At 34.4% G+C, this 23,492-nt stretch overlaps 1 protein-coding gene across 1 annotated transcript in view; it reads left to right on the top strand.

The window, feature by feature from the left end:
* Positions 1-23,028, top strand: part of CEP85L (centrosomal protein 85kDa-like) — a 217,006-nt gene extending 193,978 nt beyond the window's left edge. Inside the window, exons 10-14 of the mRNA XM_011980625.1 lie at positions 3,841-3,958; positions 4,437-4,487; positions 15,810-15,917; positions 17,129-17,360; positions 20,887-23,028. Of these exons, the coding sequence (XP_011836015.1) occupies positions 3,841-3,958; positions 4,437-4,487; positions 15,810-15,917; positions 17,129-17,360; positions 20,887-21,050 (673 nt within the window). The 3' untranslated portion in view covers positions 21,051-23,028. The remainder of the gene's footprint in view (positions 1-3,840; positions 3,959-4,436; positions 4,488-15,809; positions 15,918-17,128; positions 17,361-20,886) is intronic.
* Positions 23,029-23,492: the final 464 nt, after the last annotated feature.

The following is a 23,492-nucleotide window of genomic DNA, read 5'->3' as shown; positions in this document are numbered from 1 at the left end:
CTAACACAACTGCACTGTACACTTGAAAATTGTTAAGACAGTATAAAGTTGTATATTTATTACAATTAAAAGAAAAATAAGTTTAAAATTAACCTTTCTCAGTCTTCTACAAATTTCTAACCCCATTCTCTTCCTTGTAATTCCATTCTTGTAGGTGCCTTTCACACAGAGGAGATGGAGTGCTAATACTCTAGATAAAATGCAGTGTGATTTTTTTTTTTTTTTTAGCTACAAGTCTGTCAATCCCTGCCAACACGGTAACAGTTTCTAATAGAAGCATATTTAATATTTCATGTGTAATGAACTGTAAAAAATTTCTCCTTAGCTGCAGATTCTGGAAGAAAAAAATAAGAATTTACAAGAGGCTTTGGTAGATACAGAAAAAAAAATTGAAGAGATTAAAAAGCAGTGTCAAGATAAAGAGACACAGTTAATATGCCAGAAAAAGAAAGAAAAGGAGTTAGTAACTACTGTTCAGAGGTAAGAAAATTTTATGAATCCTTTTATGTTATTTTACTCATATTTTTCATAAAACATTTTACTTAAACTAATTTATAAGTTATTTTACTCTCCTTAATTTAAAGATGTACTACAGGATGCTCATCCCTTTTCCAAACTGCTTGTGAGCAGAAATGTTTTAGATTTCAGATTTTTTTGGATTTTGGAATATTTGCCAAGTACTTACCCACTGAGCATCTCTAATCTGACAATCCAAAATCTGAAATGCTCCAATTAGCATCTCCTTTGAGCATCATTTCCATGCTCAAAAAGTTTTGGATTTTGAAACATTTCAGATTTCAGGTTTTTGGATTAGGGAGTCTCAACAATATATTGATATCTTGCCAAAAGTTTCTGTTGAAAATAGTAAAAATAAAAACTCATACATATGAAGACTGAAAATATTAATACAAACCCTTTATCTAATGGCTTTATCAAAAAAAATAAGTAAAAATTGTAAATAACAAAAAAGGGGCCAGCAAAATACTCGAACTGCACTCCTTAATGGAATATATCAAATTGAAGTAATGGGCTCCTATTTCCCTTTACTGCAAGTAAAAGATACAGCAGTTTTGCCATCTATCTTCCAGATTTACTTACATATCTTGCCTCATGGGACTCAATTAATACAGTTGTAAGTACAATGAATACCATTTGCAAATTCAGTTTGTGTTTATTAAACTTGGAAATTAATATTGGATCCCTGAAAAACCTAAGGAAGTATTTTATATGTATAGATATGGATGTTCTGTTTTGCAAAACTTAAACCTTAATATTACCAACTATAAATAGATAAAACTATCCTGAAGAATAAAACAACAAAGGAACAGAAGCGAAATGCAAGAAATACAATCTTCATACTTACATCAATTTTACAATTCAATTTATTCTTAGCTTTTAAATAAAAATCCATCTGATTCCATGTTAATTTCATGTTACTATTGCTTTACTACTACTTTGAGTCTTAAATATGCCTTGTCCTACTTTTTTCTTTGGGTTTCAATGCCAAAAAATTTTTGATTTCTGGGACAATTCAGTTTGAATGAGAAAACACACGTTTCTCATCATCTCAGCTCCCAAAACAAATCATATACCTTTAATTCTGCTTTTGTCTCCTATTTTCTGCTGCTTGTTCTTAAATTTTCCTTTTTATAACTTTTCATCTTATGCCCTGTTCTTTATTGTCAGAACAACTTTCTGATCTGCACTAATTCAACCATATAGCTTTTTCTTTCATCTTTACTGATAAAATGAAAAGAGACACTATATCTGTTCTGTCATATAGAGCATTATAATTATAAATTAAAGCTGTGTTGCTTTAGGAACAGAATTAGCCACACCTGAAAATAATTTGAGTGTTGCTTTGTTCTGTTGTGTGCTTTTAGATTGTATGCTTTCTCTTTTATTTAGACTTTATCTTTTATTAGGTTTTGTGGAAACACTGAACCTCATATTCTTGTTTTGGAAAGATTAGTACGGTGCATTTCAGATAACATTTTCCACTTTTAAATTTCATCTTGATACTATCAGAGATGATACCATGTCCAAAAATTTCTCTTGATTTCAAATAGATATAAAGGATCAAAGGGTTGAGGATGGTATCACAGTTTTTTCAGCTCTATAAGATAATATTCCTTGAGTTCCAAAGAACTTCAGATGTATATGTGACTGTGAATTATATAATTACATTTATCTGTTTTATATAATATTTCTAAGCTTCCTGTTCTATGAATACTTAAGAACATTTGCAATTTATACATTAAATAAGAAAAGCTTCCCATTAGACCTGAAAATTAAAGTGAAAAAGATGGGTGAGCTCCTTAGTAATGCAGTAGTAGGTACCACTTTAAGAGATACTTTACTTTTTGAATTAAACATGTTATATAACCTAAAAATGTATAAATGAAATAAAATTTATTGAGCATTTTGCCATGACAGTTCCTCTCTTCATAGCTGGCTCATTTTTTTATTTGAAAGACTTTAATATTTTTAATACATATTGTTTCTCATGAAATGTCTGGAAGTAGTGTCTTGACACTGAATTGGTAAAACAAAACAAACAAAAATCTCATTCTGAAATAGAAATAATTTGTTTTACACTTCAGACTGAAAAAAGCAAATAATTATGACAATGTATTACACAGCAGTACACTACATCGATAATAAATACAAATGTCTCTGGCGCCATTATTTGTAAACATCTGAGGCCCTTATTGTACCATCTAGGACTGTCAGTTCTCTTTTCACAATCTGGATAGGGCATTTCTTCTGTTTTTGAAAGACAAAGCATAGAATAGCCATAATTCTTGAAAAAAAGAAAAATAATGAAAATATCAAAACCCAATTTATAAGAAGTCTTCCTTTTAGTACTCTGCAATGCTTGAGTATGATTCAAGCTAAAGTAGAGCTATTTCCGGTTTCTTGCTGCTATTATTTTGGTTTTGTTTTGGTAATTATTGTCTAATGATGTGACTTCTTTTAACCAAACATTACTATTCTTTCTTTCTAGCACCTTCCCCCTCTGCCCCTTTTGCCTTTTTATTTTGAATCTGCAGTCTTACTTTTGTTGTTTCCCCTTCTAAAATGCAACTGTGTTCCATGGATAGCATAAGAAAGTGTTCTGTCAAGTTATAATGAAGAAGAACTCATGAACACAGAGAAGGGAACAACAGACACTAGGGCCTACTTGAAGGTGGAGGGTGGGAGGAAGGAGAGGAGCAGAAAAAATAACTTGGGTAGTAGGCTTAGTACCTGGGTGACAAAATAATCTGTACAGCACACCTCCATGACATGAGTTTATCTGTGTAACAAACCAGCATGTGTACCCACAAACCTAAAGTAAAAGTAAAAAAAAAAAAAAAAAGGAAATGAAAGAGAAATGTAATTCTGATGGTTTAGGCAACAGCTATTCTTACAAGCAAACTTCTGCTGAGCTTAGAATAAAGGACAAAAGATGTGTATACATATTCTTAGGTTCTGTGCAACAGTCATCTTAATCAAGGAACTCTGCTTTTAGGGGAAAAGTGAAGAACACGAGTTAGACTTCAGAGCTCAGATTTGGGTAATGAAGAACTTCATCTGGGCCTAAGGATGTCACATACTGAGCAACTCTGGACTCTGGTCTCAAATTTGCCATTTCTGAAAAGATCAGCCTCTAGCTAACTATGGACCCTTCTTACTTGTATGAAATATAAGTAACACTTTTTCATATACTGTCTGTGGGTCTTGATTATTGGTTGATTAAAAAATACAGAACCTAAAAAGGACATCATTTATGTTGAAATCATTACCAAAATCAGCAAATAGAGCTTATTTTCATCATATAATTGTCTTTTGAAATAGTTTGCAACAAAAAGTAGAAAGATGCCTTGAAGATGGAATCCGCCTTCCCATGTTAGATGCAAAACAGCTTCAGAATGAAAATGATAATCTCAGACAACAAAATGAGACTGCTAGTAAGGTCAGTAGATACCTTTGATCATAAACGTGAAATCTATACTAAGTGGATATGTGTGTATAGATACATAATTTATAGCTACTTTATGTGATTTATATTTTGTAAATATTTAATTGCTTATATAATTTGCAGTTTGAATGTCTTTGTTTGAAGGACCATAGCAATTCAAACAAAATTAAATAATTCAAATAAAAGTCAAAACAAAAGGATATCTTTTTCCTTCCTTAATTATTCAGTTTGTCTCAAAGTTATTCTTAAAAATTGTATAAATTTGAGAAAAGTTTTATCAAGAACTAGAGGAAGTCTTTTGTAGTTTTATACTTGTGTGATCCAAATCATAAGGATACTTTCAGTTTTTTAAAAAGACCCTTCTTAAAAATAAATTTATAAATTTCTGTGCTGTGTTTTCTTGAAATGTTGGTACTTTTAAGAAGTGATGTAAAAATTATTTGAATCAGATGTATTTATTTTTTTGTTTTAGATAATAGACAGCCAACAAGATGAGATTGACAGAATGATTTTAGAAATTCAGGTAAGGAATATTTTGTGCTTATTTTAATTTAGCTATATTCTGATATACTCTTAATGCTTATTTAACCTGCAGATATTAAAGCATGCATATATTGTATGGAAAGATAATATGTATAGCACTGAGGTAGAGTTGCAAATTCTTTAATATTAATCTTCCAGTTTTTGCTGTTTGGTAAATTAATCCTTCAAAAATTATAAAGATTCATCAGTGAACAAGTCACATGCCTGACCATTCTAGTGGGGTGAGTTGGAGAGAATACAAAACCAATATAATGAATGCCAGGTGCTATGAAAAAAATTGCTGTTAAAAATGTTATTTAAAAAGTAAGCTAGAGAGTGCTACATTTAATAGAGTGGTCATGATGTTTTTCCTGAAGAGGCAATATTTGAGCAGGGATCTGAATGAAGACATCCAGGGCAAGAGCATTTCAAGCAAAGGGAGCAACAAATGCCCTTTATATACCTGGTATGCTCTAAGAACAGCACAGTCTGTTAGCCTGGCGTTCAGGAATTGTGAGGCCGTTATTCTAAGTGTGATGGGAAGCCATTGGACATCTTTTGCTGAAAAATGTTTAGCTCTATACCTCCTAATTTTACTGTTACTTCTTAAAATCAAAGTAAAAGTAGTAAATGATTTGCCATTATATACAGTCTTTGTCTTTTGGTTGTATTATTTATCAATAAATGTATGAGCCTGATGGATTGATTGACAGAGGTTATAAACTTTATTTTGTATTCCTACAGACATAACTTCAGTTGTTCCATAACCCATTAGAATCTCTAGATTGTTAGATTTCCTCAGCCATTGTTATGTGACTTATTCTGGACCATAATTCAAGAAATTTCTATTTTACTTGGGCACATTTTCCGAGAAGTAAATCTAATAAAAGTTATCTCAATCTAAATTAAGAATAATCAACACGTGAACTTTGGCATTGAAACTTTAATGACTTGTAACATTTCATTTATCATATACTGTCACATTATAGGTGTTCAGTATATATTTGCATTCATTGAAATGTGCATTTTTTCCCCATTTGTGGAGACATCTTACTGCAATTTACTCTTACATGTTAACCAAGTCTGTAGTCACATGTAAATATGTCATGACCATACATAAATGAATACGTAGAAGAATATGCAATTATAGGCCTTACTGTTCTTTGTTATTAAAATGCTTCAGCAAACACAAACCTTTTATTTCTTCAAACTATGTAAAGAATTGAAATAAAATTAATGAGATGCATTTATTTCCAAATATTGGGGCCTAGACACTATAATCATTAATTCTGTTGTCCTTTGAATCAATGACTTTTTTGGATTTCTTTTCTTTTTTGTTCTTAGCATCTCATTTGCCCATTCTGACCATCAAGGTCTGCACATCTAGAGACAGAGATCTATAGATTTAGGTCACAGAGACAGACAATAAATGTTGATAGCTGGCCGAAATAGCTATATTTGTGAACGTGGTATTTGAATAGCAAAGCTGGAGATGAATATGACTCACATAATGAGAAAATTATTTACTAGTTTTAAACTCATGTTATTTTTTGGCCCCTTATCATTTAAAAAGACAGAAATTTTGTTTGTATTTGGTCGTTTTTGATGACCTTTCTCTAAAAGGTATATGCTCTATAAAAACCTGAAAATATTGCTTATTCTGAAAAGAGGAACACTAATTATTTCCCTAGCATTGGAAACACTGTAAAGAACACTTGGGGTTGAAAAAATATTCCTGTTGCTTTCTATTGTGGTTAATAGACATAATTAATGGGTGTATGATCATACTGATATACCTAATAGAGCAACTCCCTTCACTTCCTACTTCTTTAAAGCTGTGTGATTTTTCCTTATCTGCTTACATAAAGAATGGCCAGCTTGTACCTATGTAGATTATGATGTCCTTTCCATATGCTATAGCTGTTTTTGAATTTCTTCAAATATCTTCGCCTATCTAAAATAACACAAAATACTATATAATTAACGATAGCAGAGAGCCTCCCAATTTTTTTTAATTATGCATTTTGGCTATCACTATAGTATTAATTTTATGTAAAAGCTCATTGTCGCTATAGTTTGGATATTCTTTCTTCCTCCACAGTGCTTGGATGTTTTTCCATTTTGGAGTATTCAGTAGGCAAAGATAACTTGGTACTGTTAGAATCTCATGTGTTACTGCCTCTTTATGTCTTTGCAAATTGTTGAGCACGCCAAATTTGTTTGAAGTTCATTTGTCTTGATTTGGTGCACTGCATTTCCTTGGTAATAAGCAAGTTATTCATATAGTTTAAATTTACTCCCAAAAGGGAAAAATAAAATCCCAGGCTATGTACATTTTATGTCCAATTTATAGGAGATAAAAATAGGGCATTGTTTCATATTTAGATGCTGTGTTCAAAATACAGCTATAGTTTGTTATTTTGCCACAAAAGTCAAATAAATACTTACCCTGTTGTAGGTCACTGGCACGTTGATTTATTCACAGCTTTCAAAGTTGGAGAGAAATCATTCCTCTACTAGTTATACTATATTTGTTGTTGAATATAGAAAAAGTAATACTTCATATAAAAGTATATGCTAATTTGGAAATTGAGTTTAGTGCTGTAAAAATACAGATTTATCTACTGTTTTGTTCAACTGTCTAGGTCATATTGTTAACTGGCATAAATACCTTGTTTACTCATTGACCTTTTAGAAGTGTTGCCCTTCGTTATATCCATAAAACTAGTAGAGCTAGCCTGGCTGCTTCTCCTATAGGTTTTTTCTTCTGTCAGTATACAGTATATAAAGACATTTTGCGGTAGAATGTTCCGTGTCAGTTCCATGAACATATGGCTACAGTCAGAATATGATTGAGTTCTTCATTGGGCATTACCTTCCTTCTTACTTATTTCTCAAAAGCACATTTCACATCCGTAAGCCTTTTTCAGTGAGCTGTTATTGTAATCTTTTGGCAGAGGACGTAGAGGTTTGTAATGTTTGCTTGTTTTCTCTGACATTAAAATATTAACTACTTGCAAGAACTTAGGCATTTAAATGGCGTATCTGAATTGACAGCTATCAATAGAAAATTATACTATGACAGAAGACAGAATAATACGTTAGAGGACATTTAAGACTGTTTACTTGGGCGTGGTTGGAACCACCAATCTCCAAACTGTGACAGTCTGTTCTATTTATAACACATCGAGATGTTCCCACAGCCTAAGAAAATTCTATTCCAAGTTTTAGCAAATCTCTTAAATCCTTCATCTAGCAGTTTTTCTCAGTAGAAATAGTGGGAAAATGGATCATAAGTCAATAGAGTGCCTTATAGGGAGAACATAACTCTTTTAAATATCGATTTCTTTAATGTTTTCCCATTAACATTGTGTGATGTTTATCTCCTATTTTTTTGTTATCCAAATTTTGTTATGTCTTGAAATAAAGTACTTTTTCTAAAGTTTAATTTTGGAAGCATTTACTTCTGTAAAATTGCTTATGATGAGTGAAAAACTAAAAGTATTCTTATCAGAAGTTAATACTAAATTTTGAAAAACCTACCAGCCAAATAATGCCTTCTATGAAAAGTAGCTTAAAAAAAAAAAACACTCACTGTAGTCTCTGTGCTGGTAAAGAGAACAGTCTTTACTGTTCATGTAGATCTGTTGTATGCATGTTATAGTTGCATAATTAAGATATGTCAGAAAAAATGTGTAAAAGGTGGATTTAACTTTTGAAAAATCAGTTATGTCACGGTGGGGAGTTGTACGAGGGAAGACAGCTCACTTGAATCATGGAAGAATGTTCTTGGGCCTATTTGTGCTATGAGTAGTCACCAAATCTATATGGCTATTCACATTATTTGTAATACTTTTTAAGATATGTATTTCTGGGCCCTATTGTGAACCTAATGAATCAGTGTCTCTGGGATGAAGTTGAATTATGTATTGTTAAGTTCCTCAGGCAGTCCCTAACTTTGCCATATGGTCTGGCAGTAGAACTAGAGCATTTAGGAAGTATTACAATCCTCAGCATGCTCAGTGGACCAAAGAGTGGGAACTGGAGAGAAAGACTGAGGTTTAAATTTAAAAAACAAGTTTAGTTTCTAAGATACTTAGGTGTCATCAAACACATTTAACGTATTTTGGTAGATCTCGCTTATAAACCAGAAAATACATTTTTTCCAGAAGTTAGAGGACAAGGAACTCAAGCAGTAACAGTTTTAAGATACACGTCACCTTCAATTCGTGTGCAATTCAATACTTTTTAGTATATTCACAGATAAGTGGAACCAAGACCACAGTCAATTTTAGAACATTTTTATCATCTCAAATGGAAGCCTCATTTTTGTCACTTGCCTAAGCCCCCATCCACTTCTCCAGCCATCTCACCTCTGATCCACTTTCTATCTCTATAAATATACCTATTTTAAACATTTCATACAAATGTATATATGGTCTTTTGTGACTCTTGACCTTAACCAGCTGTTAGGCTCCACTAATTGTCAGCCAATCAGTCTGTTGTTTTCAACAATACCCTGTGGCATAAATTGCTTCGCAAACTGATCCATTCTAGCTCTTTTGAAGGGATAGTTCATTAGGTTAGTGTTTGAGATTTGTTCTGACCTCAGGAGTATTCTTCACAGCTATCTCTCTGTTTCTCCCTGGGAAAGTAGTTAGTCTATGGATTTAGCTTATAGGGCTAATGAGTCTAATAGTATCCTGCCAACTGCCTTTCACCACAACCTCCAATGTTTTTGAGTGCTCTAAGGCTTGAACGTCACACTGTTGCAAATGAAGTGAATTCCTATAGAGAGACATTTGGAACTCCTAGTTCTATGGCCTACTTTTCCTCAGGAAAGTCTCTTAAGCCAAGTTAATTGGTGTGGGGACAATGGCAGACTTCCGAATGGTAAACCCACTCTAGTAGCTGAACACTCACTGGAGTGAGTTGGGGCAGCAGCTCTACGTCTTTTTGACTTGCCTCTCCCAGCATAGAACCAGTGCCCCACAAGCTGGGCCAAGGGTCAAGGGTTCTGCACTCACGTAAGCTTCCATCCCGTAAGGGGATCTGGGTAGAAGAAGGGAGCCCCCCACCTCTTGGTTGTATGTCGTTGCCTAAAACAGCCTTTGCTAGGATGGTAAATGTTGATGCCCTATCTTTTCTGAGAAGAGAACTCTCTAACTAGGATTTGGGAGGAGAGGGAACCCTGTGTTACTGGCTCTGTCAGTCTGAAGTAGAATTTCCATCTCAATGAAATGTGAGGAGGCAGAAATGGAGTTGAGTTTTGTTTCATTTTTTTCCTCCTAGAATCCTTTTGTGAAGCAGAGATATTCTTGAGTAAATGTTTCTTCATTTGCTATATGCTCTTAGGACCATTTCCAGAAATTTTAAATGATAATATTCACCAATTTCATTGAGGGGTGGGTCTGTGGAGCTCCTCAACTCTGCTTCTAGTCCATGCTAGAAGCAGAACTCCAGGCAGATTGTTTTCAAAGTTTTATCAAATTACAAGATGATAACTAACTTAAGAAAGGAATTTGAGCTGTACATTGTCTTAGATTCTTAGAAACGTAAAAAAGCCTCTTTTTTCTATTTCTTATCTCCCCATCACCAAAAAAAAACACCCTGCTATACATTTCAGACTTCCTATTAATGGCATCTCTGCCCTTCCATTTGTTCAGTCCAGGTATCCTGGACTTATCCTTGACTGCTCACTTACCTCACATTTGTCAGCAAATTCTACTGCCTTGAATGTATGTCTAGAATCTGACCTCTTTTCCTTGCCTCTTCCATTGCCACCCTGTTCCAAGCCGTCTTCCTTTCTCATCTGGGTTATTTCTTTATGCTTCTACCCTTTCCTGTGTACAGTATACTCTCATTAGGTTAAGTGATCCTTTTGAACAAAAATCAGATTACATCATGTCTCTGCTTCAGAACTCTTCAGTGGATCCTCATTTTTTTCCAGAATAAAAATCGAAGTTCTTATACTGATTTCTGAGGCCCTATACAATCTGTTCCGCATGCTGTCTTCCTTCTCTGACTCTCCTACTATTCTCAGCCATCCTGGCTCTCTTACTTTTTCTCAAACACAGAAGACACCATCTGTCCCAGAACCTTTGTACCGACAGAAACTCTCTGGGTATCTCTGGGACACAGTCTGTCATCCTTCAAACCCTTGCTTACCTGAGATTTCAGCCTCCTGACCGTTACTGTGCTCTGTTTGTTCTCTACAGCACTAGTCAAATTCTAATATATGATACTGTGTAACTTGAATATTTATTTTATTTCTTTTGGTCTTTTTTCTCCTAGTATAAAGTTCCACAAGGGCCAAGAGTTTTGACTGTTTTGTTCACTGATGTATCACTCAATGAACAGAGCAGTGTTTGGCAATGGTTTTTGCTGAATGAATGATTGCATGAAGGAAAGTTCCTTGTGAATTTCTTAGGTGGTTAAGCATGTTTATGTGTATATATGTGCAGTAAAAATGTTAACATAAATTTACTTTCAAAATAATTCCTTTTAAATTAGGTTTGTGGATTATATAGAATCTGTTAACTAAGGCACACCTGGTTCTCCCTCATTTAAGCTATTTGTAAATGAAGCATTTCTCAATACTTACATCAAAACAATAAATTTGCTTAATACCACTTTTCAACTTCAAAGATGATCATTATAAAGACCTTGTAGGTTAGTACCTTAGCAGAATTTTAAAATGTCATGATTAAACTGAGAATTGAGAGCTTTTGTAGGTTTTTGCAAATTAATTTTTAATTTTATTAATCCACTACATGTCTAGTGAATGATAAACAGTTATCGTGAAATTCACAAAGCTAAACAACTCATTTCAGAAAACATGAGATTATTTCATTTATGCATTGTAAAGTACTACCAGTTTGAGCAAGTATATTTTAAGAGCTTAAGAGATTTCAAAAAAATGCTCTGCAAAAGGTATTTGTAAAATAACACACACTATTCTTGATAGAATTTCTTTCTTGTTTTCTTATCTTTTAAACATATCTTAATGCAATTTAGGATAGAGAAGTAATTAATGTTTCAGACTAAATGTTATTGTCAGACAACTATAGCACTCATACCTAGTATTATCCTAGAGATTGTACAGCACTTGGTCCTTTCAGGATAAGCCTATCTGCAATGTCTTTTACCTGTTAAAGTGCTTCTTGGTAACTTCCCTTGAATTCAGGCAACATAAGAGAAATCTGATTTTCCTTTTTGTGATAAATGACACTACTGCCAGACAGTTTCAGTTTTTCTGATGTAGAAGATTGCCTGTTTCTGCATTGATTAAAATCAGCCTTACATAGGGACATATTGGTTGGATTTATTAGCTAATTATTAGTCACATTCAACATGACTCTGAATTGATAAAAATATAAAACATCCCTCTTGGGTTTAGTTTTTTGTTGTTGTTGTTGTTAGAATGTGAGTTTGAGTAGTGTGTCTATGGTGCCTTTCTTCTGTAATTCTAATAAACAATCACAAATCTTGAGAAAATTTAGGTTGAATTCTGGATTCCAGCCAAATAATCTTGTTAAGCCAGAAAGCATAGATCTTCAGCTAGGTGAATAAATCTCCATGTTCATTTAATCAGATAAGGATTGATTCAATCTAATGAAGTTACAAAGGAAATTTCAGTTTTCAATAATACACATATTCAGAGAGCCCCATATTGACTGTGCTGTGACTGTCTCTTATACACATCTAGATGTGTATAAGAGACAGGAAGTAGAATTTCCATCTCAATGAAATGTGAGGAGGCAGAAATGGAGTTGAGTTTTGTTTCATTTTTTTCCTCCTAGAATCCTTTTGTGAAGCAGAGATATTCTTGAGTAAATGTTTCTTCATTTGCTATATGCTCTTAGGACCATTTCCAGAAATTTTAAATGATAATATTCACCAATTTCATTGAGGAGTGGGTCTGTGGAGCTCCTCAACTCTGCTTCTAGTCCATGCTAGAAGCAGAACTCCAGGCAGATTGTTTTCAAAGTTTTATCAAATTACAAGATGATAACTAACTTAAGAAAGGAATTTGAGCTGTACATTGTCTTAGATTCTTAGAAACGTAAAAAAGCCTCTTTTTTCTATTTCTTATCTCCCCATCACCAAAAAAAAACACCCTGCTATACATTTCAGACTTCCTATTAATGGCATCTCTGCCCTTCCATTTGTTCAGTCCAGGTATCCTGGACTTATCCTTGACTGCTCACTTACCTCACATTTGTCAGCAAATTCTACTGCCTTGAATGTATGTCTAGAATCTGACCTCTTTTCCTTGCCTCTTCCATTGCCACCCTGTTCCAAGCCGTCTTCCTTTCTCATCTGGGTTATTTCTTTATGCTTCTACCCTTTCCTGTGTACAGTATACTCTCATTAGGTTAAGTGATCCTTTTGAACAAAAATCAGATTACATCATGTCTCTGCTTCAGAACTCTTCAGTGGATCCTCATTTTTTTCCAGAATAAAAATCGAAGTTCTTATACTGATTTCTGAGGCCCTATACAATCTGTTCCGCATGCTGTCTTCCTTCTCTGACTCTCCTACTATTCTCAGCCATCCTGGCTCTCTTACTTTTTCTCAAACACAGAAGACACCATCTGTCCCAGAACCTTTGTACCGACAGAAACTCTCTGGGTATCTCTGGGACACAGTCTGTCATCCTTCAAACCCTTGCTTACCTGAGATTTCAGCCTCCTGACCGTTACTGTGCTCTGTTTGTTCTCTACAGCACTAGTCAAATTCTAATATATGATACTGTGTAACTTGAATATTTATTTTATTTCTTTTGGTCTTTTTTCTCCTAGTATAAAGTTCCACAAGGGCCAAGAGTTTTGACTGTTTTGTTCACTGATGTATCACTCAATGAACAGAGCAGTGTTTGGCAATGGTTTTTGCTGAATGAATGATTGCATGAAGGAAAGTTCCTTGTGAATTTCTTAGGTGGTTAAGCATGTTTATGTGTATATATGTGCAGTAAAAATGTTAACATAAATTTACTTTCAAAATAATTCCTTTTAAATTAGGTTTGTGGATTATATAGAATCTGTTAACTAAGGCACACCTGGTTCTCCCTCATTTAAGCTATTTGTAAATGAAGCATTTCTCAATACTTACATCAAAACAATAAATTTGCTTAATACCACTTTTCAACTTCAAAGATGATCATTATAAAGACCTTGTAGGTTAGTACCTTAGCAGAATTTTAAAATGTCATGATTAAACTGAGAATTGAGAGCTTTTGTAGGTTTTTGCAAATTAATTTTTAATTTTATTAATCCACTACATGTCTAGTGAATGATAAACAGTTATCGTGAAATTCACAAAGCTAAACAACTCATTTCAGAAAACATGAGATTATTTCATTTATGCATTGTAAAGTACTACCAGTTTGAGCAAGTATATTTTAAGAGCTTAAGAGATTTCAAAAAAATGCTCTGCAAAAGGTATTTGTAAAATAACACACACTATTCTTGATAGAATTTCTTTCTTGTTTTCTTATCTTTTAAACATATCTTAATGCAATTTAGGATAGAGAAGTAATTAATGTTTCAGACTAAATGTTATTGTCAGACAACTATAGCACTCATACCTAGTATTATCCTAGAGATTGTACAGCACTTGGTCCTTTCAGGATAAGCCTATCTGCAATGTCTTTTACCTGTTAAAGTGCTTCTTGGTAACTTCCCTTGAATTCAGGCAACATAAGAGAAATCTGATTTTCCTTTTTGTGATAAATGACACTACTGCCAGACAGTTTCAGTTTTTCTGATGTAGAAGATTGCCTGTTTCTGCATTGATTAAAATCAGCCTTACATAGGGACATATTGGTTGGATTTATTAGCTAATTATTAGTCACATTCAACATGACTCTGAATTGATAAAAATATAAAACATCCCTCTTGGGTTTAGTTTTTTGTTGTTGTTGTTGTTAGAATGTGAGTTTGAGTAGTGTGTCTATGGTGCCTTTCTTCTGTAATTCTAATAAACAATCACAAATCTTGAGAAAATTTAGGTTGAATTCTGGATTCCAGCCAAATAATCTTGTTAAGCCAGAAAGCATAGATCTTCAGCTAGGTGAATAAATCTCCATGTTCATTTAATCAGATAAGGATTGATTCAATCTAATGAAGTTACAAAGGAAATTTCAGTTTTCAATAATACACATATTCAGAGAGCCCCATATTGACTGTGCTGTGAGACTCATCTTTATGGAATATAAAACAACTTTTCCCTGGAAGGAGAAACACTTGTTACAGAGTTTGATTCATTTCTATCCAACTTCTGAGTTACTAAATGTAATATTTTTTTTCAGAGTTTAGCAGACAAATGAAATTTAAAAGCAACAAGTTTGAATATCTGTTACCGATAAAACTGCTTTGTATTTATGGAGTCTTATTTCAACCCATGGTGATCGCTATCTTTTCTTATCCCATCCAAAGATAATGTGAAGAAAATACCTTTGTAGTAGATTGTGTGCTATTTAGGTGGTCAGCAACCTGAAATATTGTCAGAATTGAGACTAAATACAGACCTGAAATAAAATGATACCTCTCTTCTGGTCATATGTTTATTGATTTTGTCATCTAATAAAAGGAAAATAGTTGATAGAAACACTTAGAATTCACTAATAACTGCAGGGTGTATGGAATTTTTTTCTTTTAATATATAGGTGAAAAATAAGACACTAACCAAAGACTCAAAATGTCCTTTATGCTGCTTTGGCGTACTCACAATGGTGTCATGTCTAGATAATTTGCAATTTTATAAGGAGTAAGAAGGAAATTAGCTTATCAAATTCCCATAATAGACCTTTGACCAGAGTTCACAGTGTATTTACTGCTTGAAATACTATACACTGAAAGATGGGAACTATGTTTCAAATGATAGAAAATAGGGATGATATCATGATCTTATTATCTTGCATCTCATTAACTGTAAGCAAAATGTAAAACAAAAGTATAGATTTGTTGCTAATACACTCTCAACATATAAAAAGTTAATGAAATAACTTTGTAATACCACATTAAGTAGGAACTTCAGATTTGACATGTTTTATACAAATTAAAAACTTCCTTGGTAAAAACTGTAATTTTTAAAAATCCAAATGTATTCTGGGAAACTGGCATTTCTTTTTCTTTTTTATTTGGATTCAGCTACTCTCTAACTGATAAGGATTAATTTAAAAGTGAAGGCTTCATTTTCCAAGGGGATAGGGAGGAAAGAAGATCTAAAGTATTCAGAGCCAACATTCCTACTTATTTCTGTTTGAGATTTTTCTTTACATGTTAACCTGTTTTGCTTTCCAATTTTTTAACAATTCTAGTCTATGCAAGGAAAGCTTTCGAAAGAGAAACTGACCACTCAAAAGATGATGGAAGAGCTGGAAAAGAAAGAAAGAAACCTACAGAGATTAACAAAAGCATTGCTTGAAGTGAGTAGAAGAAATTCAATTTGCTTTGAAAGAATGATTCACTACCTATTTAAGCAGATGCTTATTTTTATAGATATTAATAGAGCATTTTCAGATTAAAGACATGATTTTGATATGCCTGTTAATTAATTCCATTGTTTCTTACCAAAATTATTATAAAAAGACAAGCCTTTACTTCACTTGTGTTTTAGAATACAGTTTCACATAATTACAGTACAGTATATATTTATTAGCTGGCATTCATCTATAAAAAAGTTTTTTCCCCATCACCCCAGACTGTTGTCACTGTTATTCTGAAATACAGTTCCAATTGGAAAGCTAATTAAAGTTACCTTTAATTAGCAGTTTTCAGGATAAGAAGGTAGCAATTTTGGGGGTCAGCAGTTCAGAGTTGTTGAGTTTTTCTTTTGTATTTCTTTGTCTCTTACATTGAAGTTTTTGGTTCCTATCAACATTAACATAGATGCTTTCCCCCCACCAACGTGCAAAAAGTAGTTTCAAAGTAATTAAATCACTATTGCTACTAACAATAAAAACCACACAGTGTGAGGTTCAGAGTTACTTTGTAGTTCTTTTTATTCTTGGAATAAATCTCATTATAGAAAATACAGGCTGGGTGTGGTGGCTCACACCTGTAATCCTAATACTTTGTTTTGGGAACCTGAGGTGGGCAGATCACTTCACCCCAGGAGTTTGAGACCAGTTTACGCAATGTGACAAAACCCTCTCTCTACAAAAAATACAAAAATTAGCTAGGCGTGATGGTGTTTACCTGTGGTCCCAGATATTCAGGAGGCTGAGGTGGGAGGATGACCAGAGCCTAAGGAGGTCAAGGCTGCAGTAGTGAGTCATGACTGTGACACTGTACTCCAGCCTGGGTGACAGAGTGAGACCCAAAAAAGAAAAATACATACACAACCAACATGCTTATTACGTGAGAGACTCCTAGAAACAGAGACTGGATTTGTTTCCTCCTTTGGATATACACTAAAGTATCAGATGGCACAGAGAAACAGTTTTCACTATTTAAATTATTTTTTTTTTTTGTTTTTTTTTTTCCACTGCATATATGTAGTTGAATTTGGTTAATGTGCATATAATATGACTCCACTGTTTCGTTTATAGACTTGGGGGAAAATGTTAACCTGTATGGCTTTGAGTACCTTTCCTCTCTTGTAACCATCTGATGTTTGTTTTCTTTATCCTTGCAGAACCAAAGACAAACAGATGAGACATGCTCTTTATTGGATCAGGGCCAGGAAGCTGACCAATCTAGGCAGCAGACAGTTCTTTCCAAACGGCCACTATTTGATTTGACTGTGATTGATCAGCTGTTCAAGGAAATGTCCTGTTGTTTGTTTGACTTGAAAGCATTGTGCAGTATTCTTAATCAGCGTGCTCAGGGCAAGGAGCCTAATCTTTCATTATTACTGGGAATAAGATGTAAGTGTCTGATGACTTGTCCTTATTTTGTGGCAATTAGAAACCTGTCTTCATGAGTCAGGAACTTCTGACTGCCTTTTCTCTGTTTATTTTTGTAATCTCCTTTCCTACTTAGAATCAGTCTGTGGGTTTATGTATACCTGTTATTACTTCATTGCTAGAAGTGAGTGGAGTTATAGCTGACATTAACTGCCGCTTGGCAGAATGCCTGGTGATATTTCCTATGTTGAATCTGTAAATAAATGAGTAGAGTGATAGTTAGGTGTGACTTCCCATTTACTCTCCCAAAAATAATGATACCTTTGATTTGCTTTCATGTGTTAGTTGCATAGATTAAGTGACCCGGCCATATTGTCCACTGGTAAAATGTTTGAGAAATATTTTGCTTTCCAGTGCAGTGTATGTTCTATGGCAGCTGCTTCACGTGAGTGCCAGTGATTTCACATGAGCCAGTTTTCACAGCCTACAGATCTGTTGCCTTTGTCAGGCATACCTACTGGCTTAATGTGACACCCATTCACTCTTGGCCTCAATTCTATCTTCCTCCACACATAATTGTGAGAGCTGCCACAGTGATAATCCCAGTGTCCCTTCCTTTCTATGCTACTTTTGCAGAAACGCCCATCTCTGCATGTGATTCCAAATCAGGATGTTAGTCTCTTTTTAATAGAGAATAAATGAACTTGGAAGGAAATAGGAATGGAGTAAGACCACATAATAAGGTTTATGAGCCAACATGTATATTTAGTAGCTGCCTAATATAATGGTAATATATGACTAGAGGGGTGACTGTGACTGGTTTTGTTCCTAGTTTCATCAAAAAGATTCCACCATTTTGCATCATGATAGTTATTGGCAAATCAATGCTCTTGACCAAAGTATATCACTAGTTAAATAAAGCATTATCTGTGCTCAATTATGTCCCTTTCATTTCATAGACATTTGTACACATACACAAGTGTGGATATGGAAAAAAAACATAATGTTTAAGTATATTCACTCGCGGAATAAACATTTATCAAATGCCTTCTATGATCCAGACACTAGTAGATGCCGGTAATGCAGATAACCCGAACACAGTCCTTGTCCACACATTAACCAAATTATTAGAGCATTGTGATAGGTGCTATAGTTGAGATGTGGACAAAGGACAGTGGGAGCACAAGAGGAAAAAAACAACTAAATCTACATGGGAAGGGCTGTGGAGACTCCACAGAGTACCTGGTGTTCAGTGGCGCTCTTAGAGGAGGAAGTGGAGAAGTTTGCCAGGTGAACATGGAGTGCTTTAATATCTTTTGGGAGCAAGAAGCAAAGCTCACACACAAAGGGAACTCATTTTCTCCACGATTTTAGAGTTGGTCACCCTTTTAATTACTTGAGAGTCTCCTACATTTTCACTATCATAAGGTAGCGTTTGTTAAGTGTTTCAGTAATAAAGTAGTAGAGCTATCCTAATATGAATCTTACCACCCCCACCTCCCAGTGCTCCTTCTAGTCTTTAAAGTTTGACCCCAGAATCCTTACCTTACGTTTGGCATTGTGAAAATTTTACCAGCCAGTTGATTTGTGAAAAACCGGTCGATTAATGACTCCATTTGCTCACTCTGTCCTTCTGAAAACTGTGTTACCTTGGTTTCCATGACATCATTCTCTAGGTTCTGCTTCTGCCTTTATGACTGCTCAGTCTCTGTCTTCTGTGGACTTCTCTGTCACTTAATTATTGGTATCCCCAGAAGCCTTTTGTTACTGGTTTTTAGTCTGTTTCTTTTTATTCAGTACTTTATCTGAGTGATCTTATTCACTCCGGTTGTTTCTGTTACTGCCATACCTTTCACCTAGACATTTATCTCCTTTACCCAGACGTTTATCTCCTCAGGGTTGCAGGTTATATTCCCATGTATATTAGAATTGGCTGTTTCGAATGCATCACAGACTCTACACGTTGAAAACCAGAACACACTTTCCTTCCCTCCCTGAACTGTTCCTCTTCTCAATGAGTAACACCACCATTCACCTGTCACTTGAACCCAGATTTTATTCTCCACTCTGCTTTTTCCTTCATCTGGCACCTGTGCCCAATCCCTGCCCCTCACTCCAGTTGATGATGATTGAGTGTTATCAGTTCTGTCATCTGCTTACTACATCTAACATTCCTGCCTTTCTATCTCCATTGTACTGTTGCCTTAATTTAAGTTTTCATAACCGGTCACCTATACTGGTCTCTCTGACAACCATCTTTCTCACCCCCTCTCCCTAATCCATTTTTGTTGCCAGACAGATCTGTCTCAACTATAAACCTGGTTTCCTAATGCTTACACTGCTCTATGGTCGAGATAGGTAGCTCCTACCTCCTACCTACGTCTATAGTCTTATTTCTTGGTACTCTCCTTTGTCACAATTTGTACTCTACCATTTTAGAGCCTAGATACTGATTTTCTTGAGGTTTCTCAAATTCTATCAGATTGTTTTGCTTTCTGACTCCACTTTTGTTCATTTTGCAGTTTGGCCCACCCAGTGAACAAGCAACTGTTGCCTCTCCAGTTAGGACTAGTTTTGTTTTCTTCCTTTTATGCCACTGCAACTTGTATATAGTGGTAGGTTACCTACGGTACCTCACTGTGCTCATTTGTTTATGGAATTGTATGTAAAGCATCGAGAATAAGCCACTGTGTCTGTTCCTTTTCTGATTTCAACATCTAACAGTTCCTATATCATGGCAGATGTTCAGTTAACATTTGCTAAAATAACAGTCACTCACTGACTGTTATGCTACAGTAAACTACTATGAAGGTATAAGGAGAGGTTTCTTTTGTAATCACTAGCTCTGCCTGATTTTATGTTGAGATATGCTTACAAAGAGAAGAACTGAAGTAAATAATTAAAAGCTGGCTGACTCAAGGCCCTCAGTTATTTAGCCATAAGGCAGCCAGCTATCAGCCTGATTCAGTTGTTTGGGATTGTAGGATCCTAGCTTTCACTCTTCCTCCCCCTCTCCCTGTCTGTCTCTCTCATTTTCCCTCCCCACTCTCCACTCTGTGTGTGTGCGTGTGTATGTATGTGTGTGACACTATATATTTGAAAATTAATATTTTCATGGCAATAAACCCACTTTGCATTCGTAAATATTTAAGATGCCACTTCTCACTACACAAATGGTCTTCAGATTTTGCCAAATGGGAAAACTGAGTGCTCTAGTTGAGCTGGAAGAGAGACATTAGAGTGTGCTCTTTTTCACTTTTGGAATGTTGTTACCCATTAAACTTGCTGAATTTGTGTGTATCACTGTGTGAATTTTAATTTGTGTGAATTTTAATTAATTCATTTTAATTTGTGAAATTTATAAAGGACCAAGCGGATAAGATCTGTTTAATATTGAGTGATGTATGATTTAAACATAACTTGAACCTGGGCCTCACTGGTTTTCAGTGTGTGGTATTTATATTTCCATGATGATTAAGGTGAAAAATTCTAAAATGTCTTTGTTCAAAAAAATGTGAGATATTCTCTCCATATTTTGTTTACACAGCAATGAACTGTTCAGCTGAAGAGACTGAGAATGACCACAGCACAGAAACACTCACTAAAAAGCTGTCAGATGTGTGCCAGTTACGAAGAGACATTGATGAATTAAGGACTACAATATCAGACCGCTATGCTCAGGACATGGGAGACAACTGCATTACTCAGTGATCAAGTGTTAGTCCCACAGCAATAATGACCTGTTGTTTAAATGCTGCTGTGTTACAGACTCATAATGGAAGGTTGCAAGTGACATGACTTGCACATAGGGATTTTTTTCTGTGGATTTGTTTTATTGAAGGGGAGAAGGGAAGTGAAGTGATTTTGAAGGGGCTTATCTAATCAGGCAAAAAAAAAAAAAATCAAATTACCTTCGGAAAATATGATAAAATCTACAAGAAAAAAATGTCTGTATTCTCAAACTACTGATTGTAGGACCAAGCTGTGAAGAGTACCCTTCACATGAAGGAGTAGGCTTCCCTTTAATCCTATAGCTTCGTGTATTTGTGTGTGCATGTGTGTGTGTTGTGTGTGTGCACATGCTTTATTCACAAATTTATAAGGGTTTCTAGGGTCAGAGCAGAGCTTCTAAGAAAGGCACCCGCTGTTTATTCTTATATTTCTTTCATATAGAAACTTGTGTTGTACTTTGGGATTTTCAGTGGCTGGCTTAACAAGAGTTCCAACAGCAGGCAAGTGTTGTAATGATAGTACAGCGGGAAAACCATTTGTATTTTGAACACTTACTGCACTGATAGGATGTTTTGTGGTTGAGCTGATTTTAGTACTATAGATATGTCAGCTGTTTTTCCAGAGTGATTGTGGATTTCCCAAGAGGTGTGAAATTTTGACATGATGCTCTTTTTCCTTAGCGTTGTAATGTATGTGTTACAAGAAAGGTTAACATAACTTGAACTGATTTTAACATGTTCCTTACTATTTACAATTTTTTATTTATATGTTTTATATATATACATATATATATCAATGTAAACAAAGCCATATATAATTAATAAAGGCATTGGATCATTATTATAAAAGAAAGATTAACAAAGTTACCCTGGAACGATAGCTTACTTATCCAAATCTCAACATTTACATTTTAACAGTTTTGTATCTGTTTCAAAGTTGAAACTACTGTAAGAGAAAGCCAATACTGTTTATATCTGAATCAACAGTAGCATAAAAATTTTTAAATTGAAATGGCATTTTAATTCCTTTTATTAGATAAAGTACATTAACAACAAAGTTTTTCATAGGATATGAACTTGACAAGGTTAGTTCTTCATCTGAATTACAGGGTATTACTATGAAATGCAATTGATTTTCCAGTAGACATACAGTCATTTAAACTTCCAAATGAGTTTTGTCCATGTTGCTGTTGGTATTTTGGAATGATTATACATTTTATTGCCATCAGCATTGATTATGTTCTTTTGAATATACTTAGTTATGGCCAAAGCCTTGCTTGTCCTTTGTAAGTTGATTTGATCTTGTGATGCAACCAAGTCTCATTTAGGTCAAGACTAAATAAGAGATGGAGGGGTAGAGGGTGTGACTCAAGCAGGATAATATTGATTTGATAAAGAGCATATCACACACCTGTTTTCTTGCCAGATAAAGGGCATAGCACATGCCTGTTTTCTTATATTCTAGAATAAAGGCTAGGAAATCTAGGAAAGATTTTTCTTAAGTATGTAACAATGAAAATGTGAGACAAGGCCTTCAAGGAGACTACCCAGGAAGATACTCAGTTTGAAATTTTGGCTTATACAGCTCTCAATAGATTATTTTACGGTTATAGTTGAATAATCAGTTATAATACACTGTAAAGACATCAGATTTTCATTCTGTTCAGTGCCTGAGTCCTTCCTGCTCTTCTTACTTCTGAGGATCTGGGCACTAAGAAATCAGTACATTGTAGTGCTTCTGCATCCCAGAGTCCTTGAGGGTCTTAGTCACTAGTAAGAATTTGACTTTCTAATTATATTCACTTGGTTTTTTAACATTAGTAGCTTGAAGATATTCAGGGTATAGTAAATTTCTACCAAAAATATGATGCAAAGAATTCTGCCTTGGTCCTTTATGGTAAAGTAGATAATAACATCTAAAATAGATCATCCACAAGTGCAGCAAACATTTTTACATTCTCTTTGAATAGAATCCCAACCACCCTCCCCCACGAGTTTGGAAATAAAGGCTTCCTAAAAACAAATTGGCAAACAATCACTAATTGGATCAGTAGGTTCTTACTTAAATATCTCTCCTAGATTTTTAGTGTATGTTTTGGGATTTTATGTTTGTTTTTTGTTTTTAAGCAAGCGTTACAGTTTTTTTAAAATCTGCTATAGATACATTTTTGTTTTTTGGCTTAGTTGGGGATAAAATAATTTATTTGTTTTTGTAAACTTTCTAAAACTTATAGAAATTAATTTAATTCACATATCTTAAAAATAAAATTCTAAAGTTAAAAAATTTCAGACTTAGTAGGAAGTTAACAAACTACTGCTGATGCATTTCAGTTTCCAAAATCTGTACCCCCCCCCCCATAAAAAAGGGAGTTAAGATGTGCTAGTTTAGTTAGTTGAATTATAGATTGATCCTCTTAAAATC

The sequence above is a fragment of the Mandrillus leucophaeus genome, unplaced genomic scaffold (genome assembly GCF_000951045.1).
Source record: "Mandrillus leucophaeus isolate KB7577 unplaced genomic scaffold, Mleu.le_1.0 Scaffold1047, whole genome shotgun sequence".
NCBI lineage: Eukaryota > Metazoa > Chordata > Mammalia > Primates > Cercopithecidae > Mandrillus > Mandrillus leucophaeus.
Note: the sequence above shows the minus strand (reverse complement) of the source record. Positions and strands in the feature narration are given on the sequence as shown.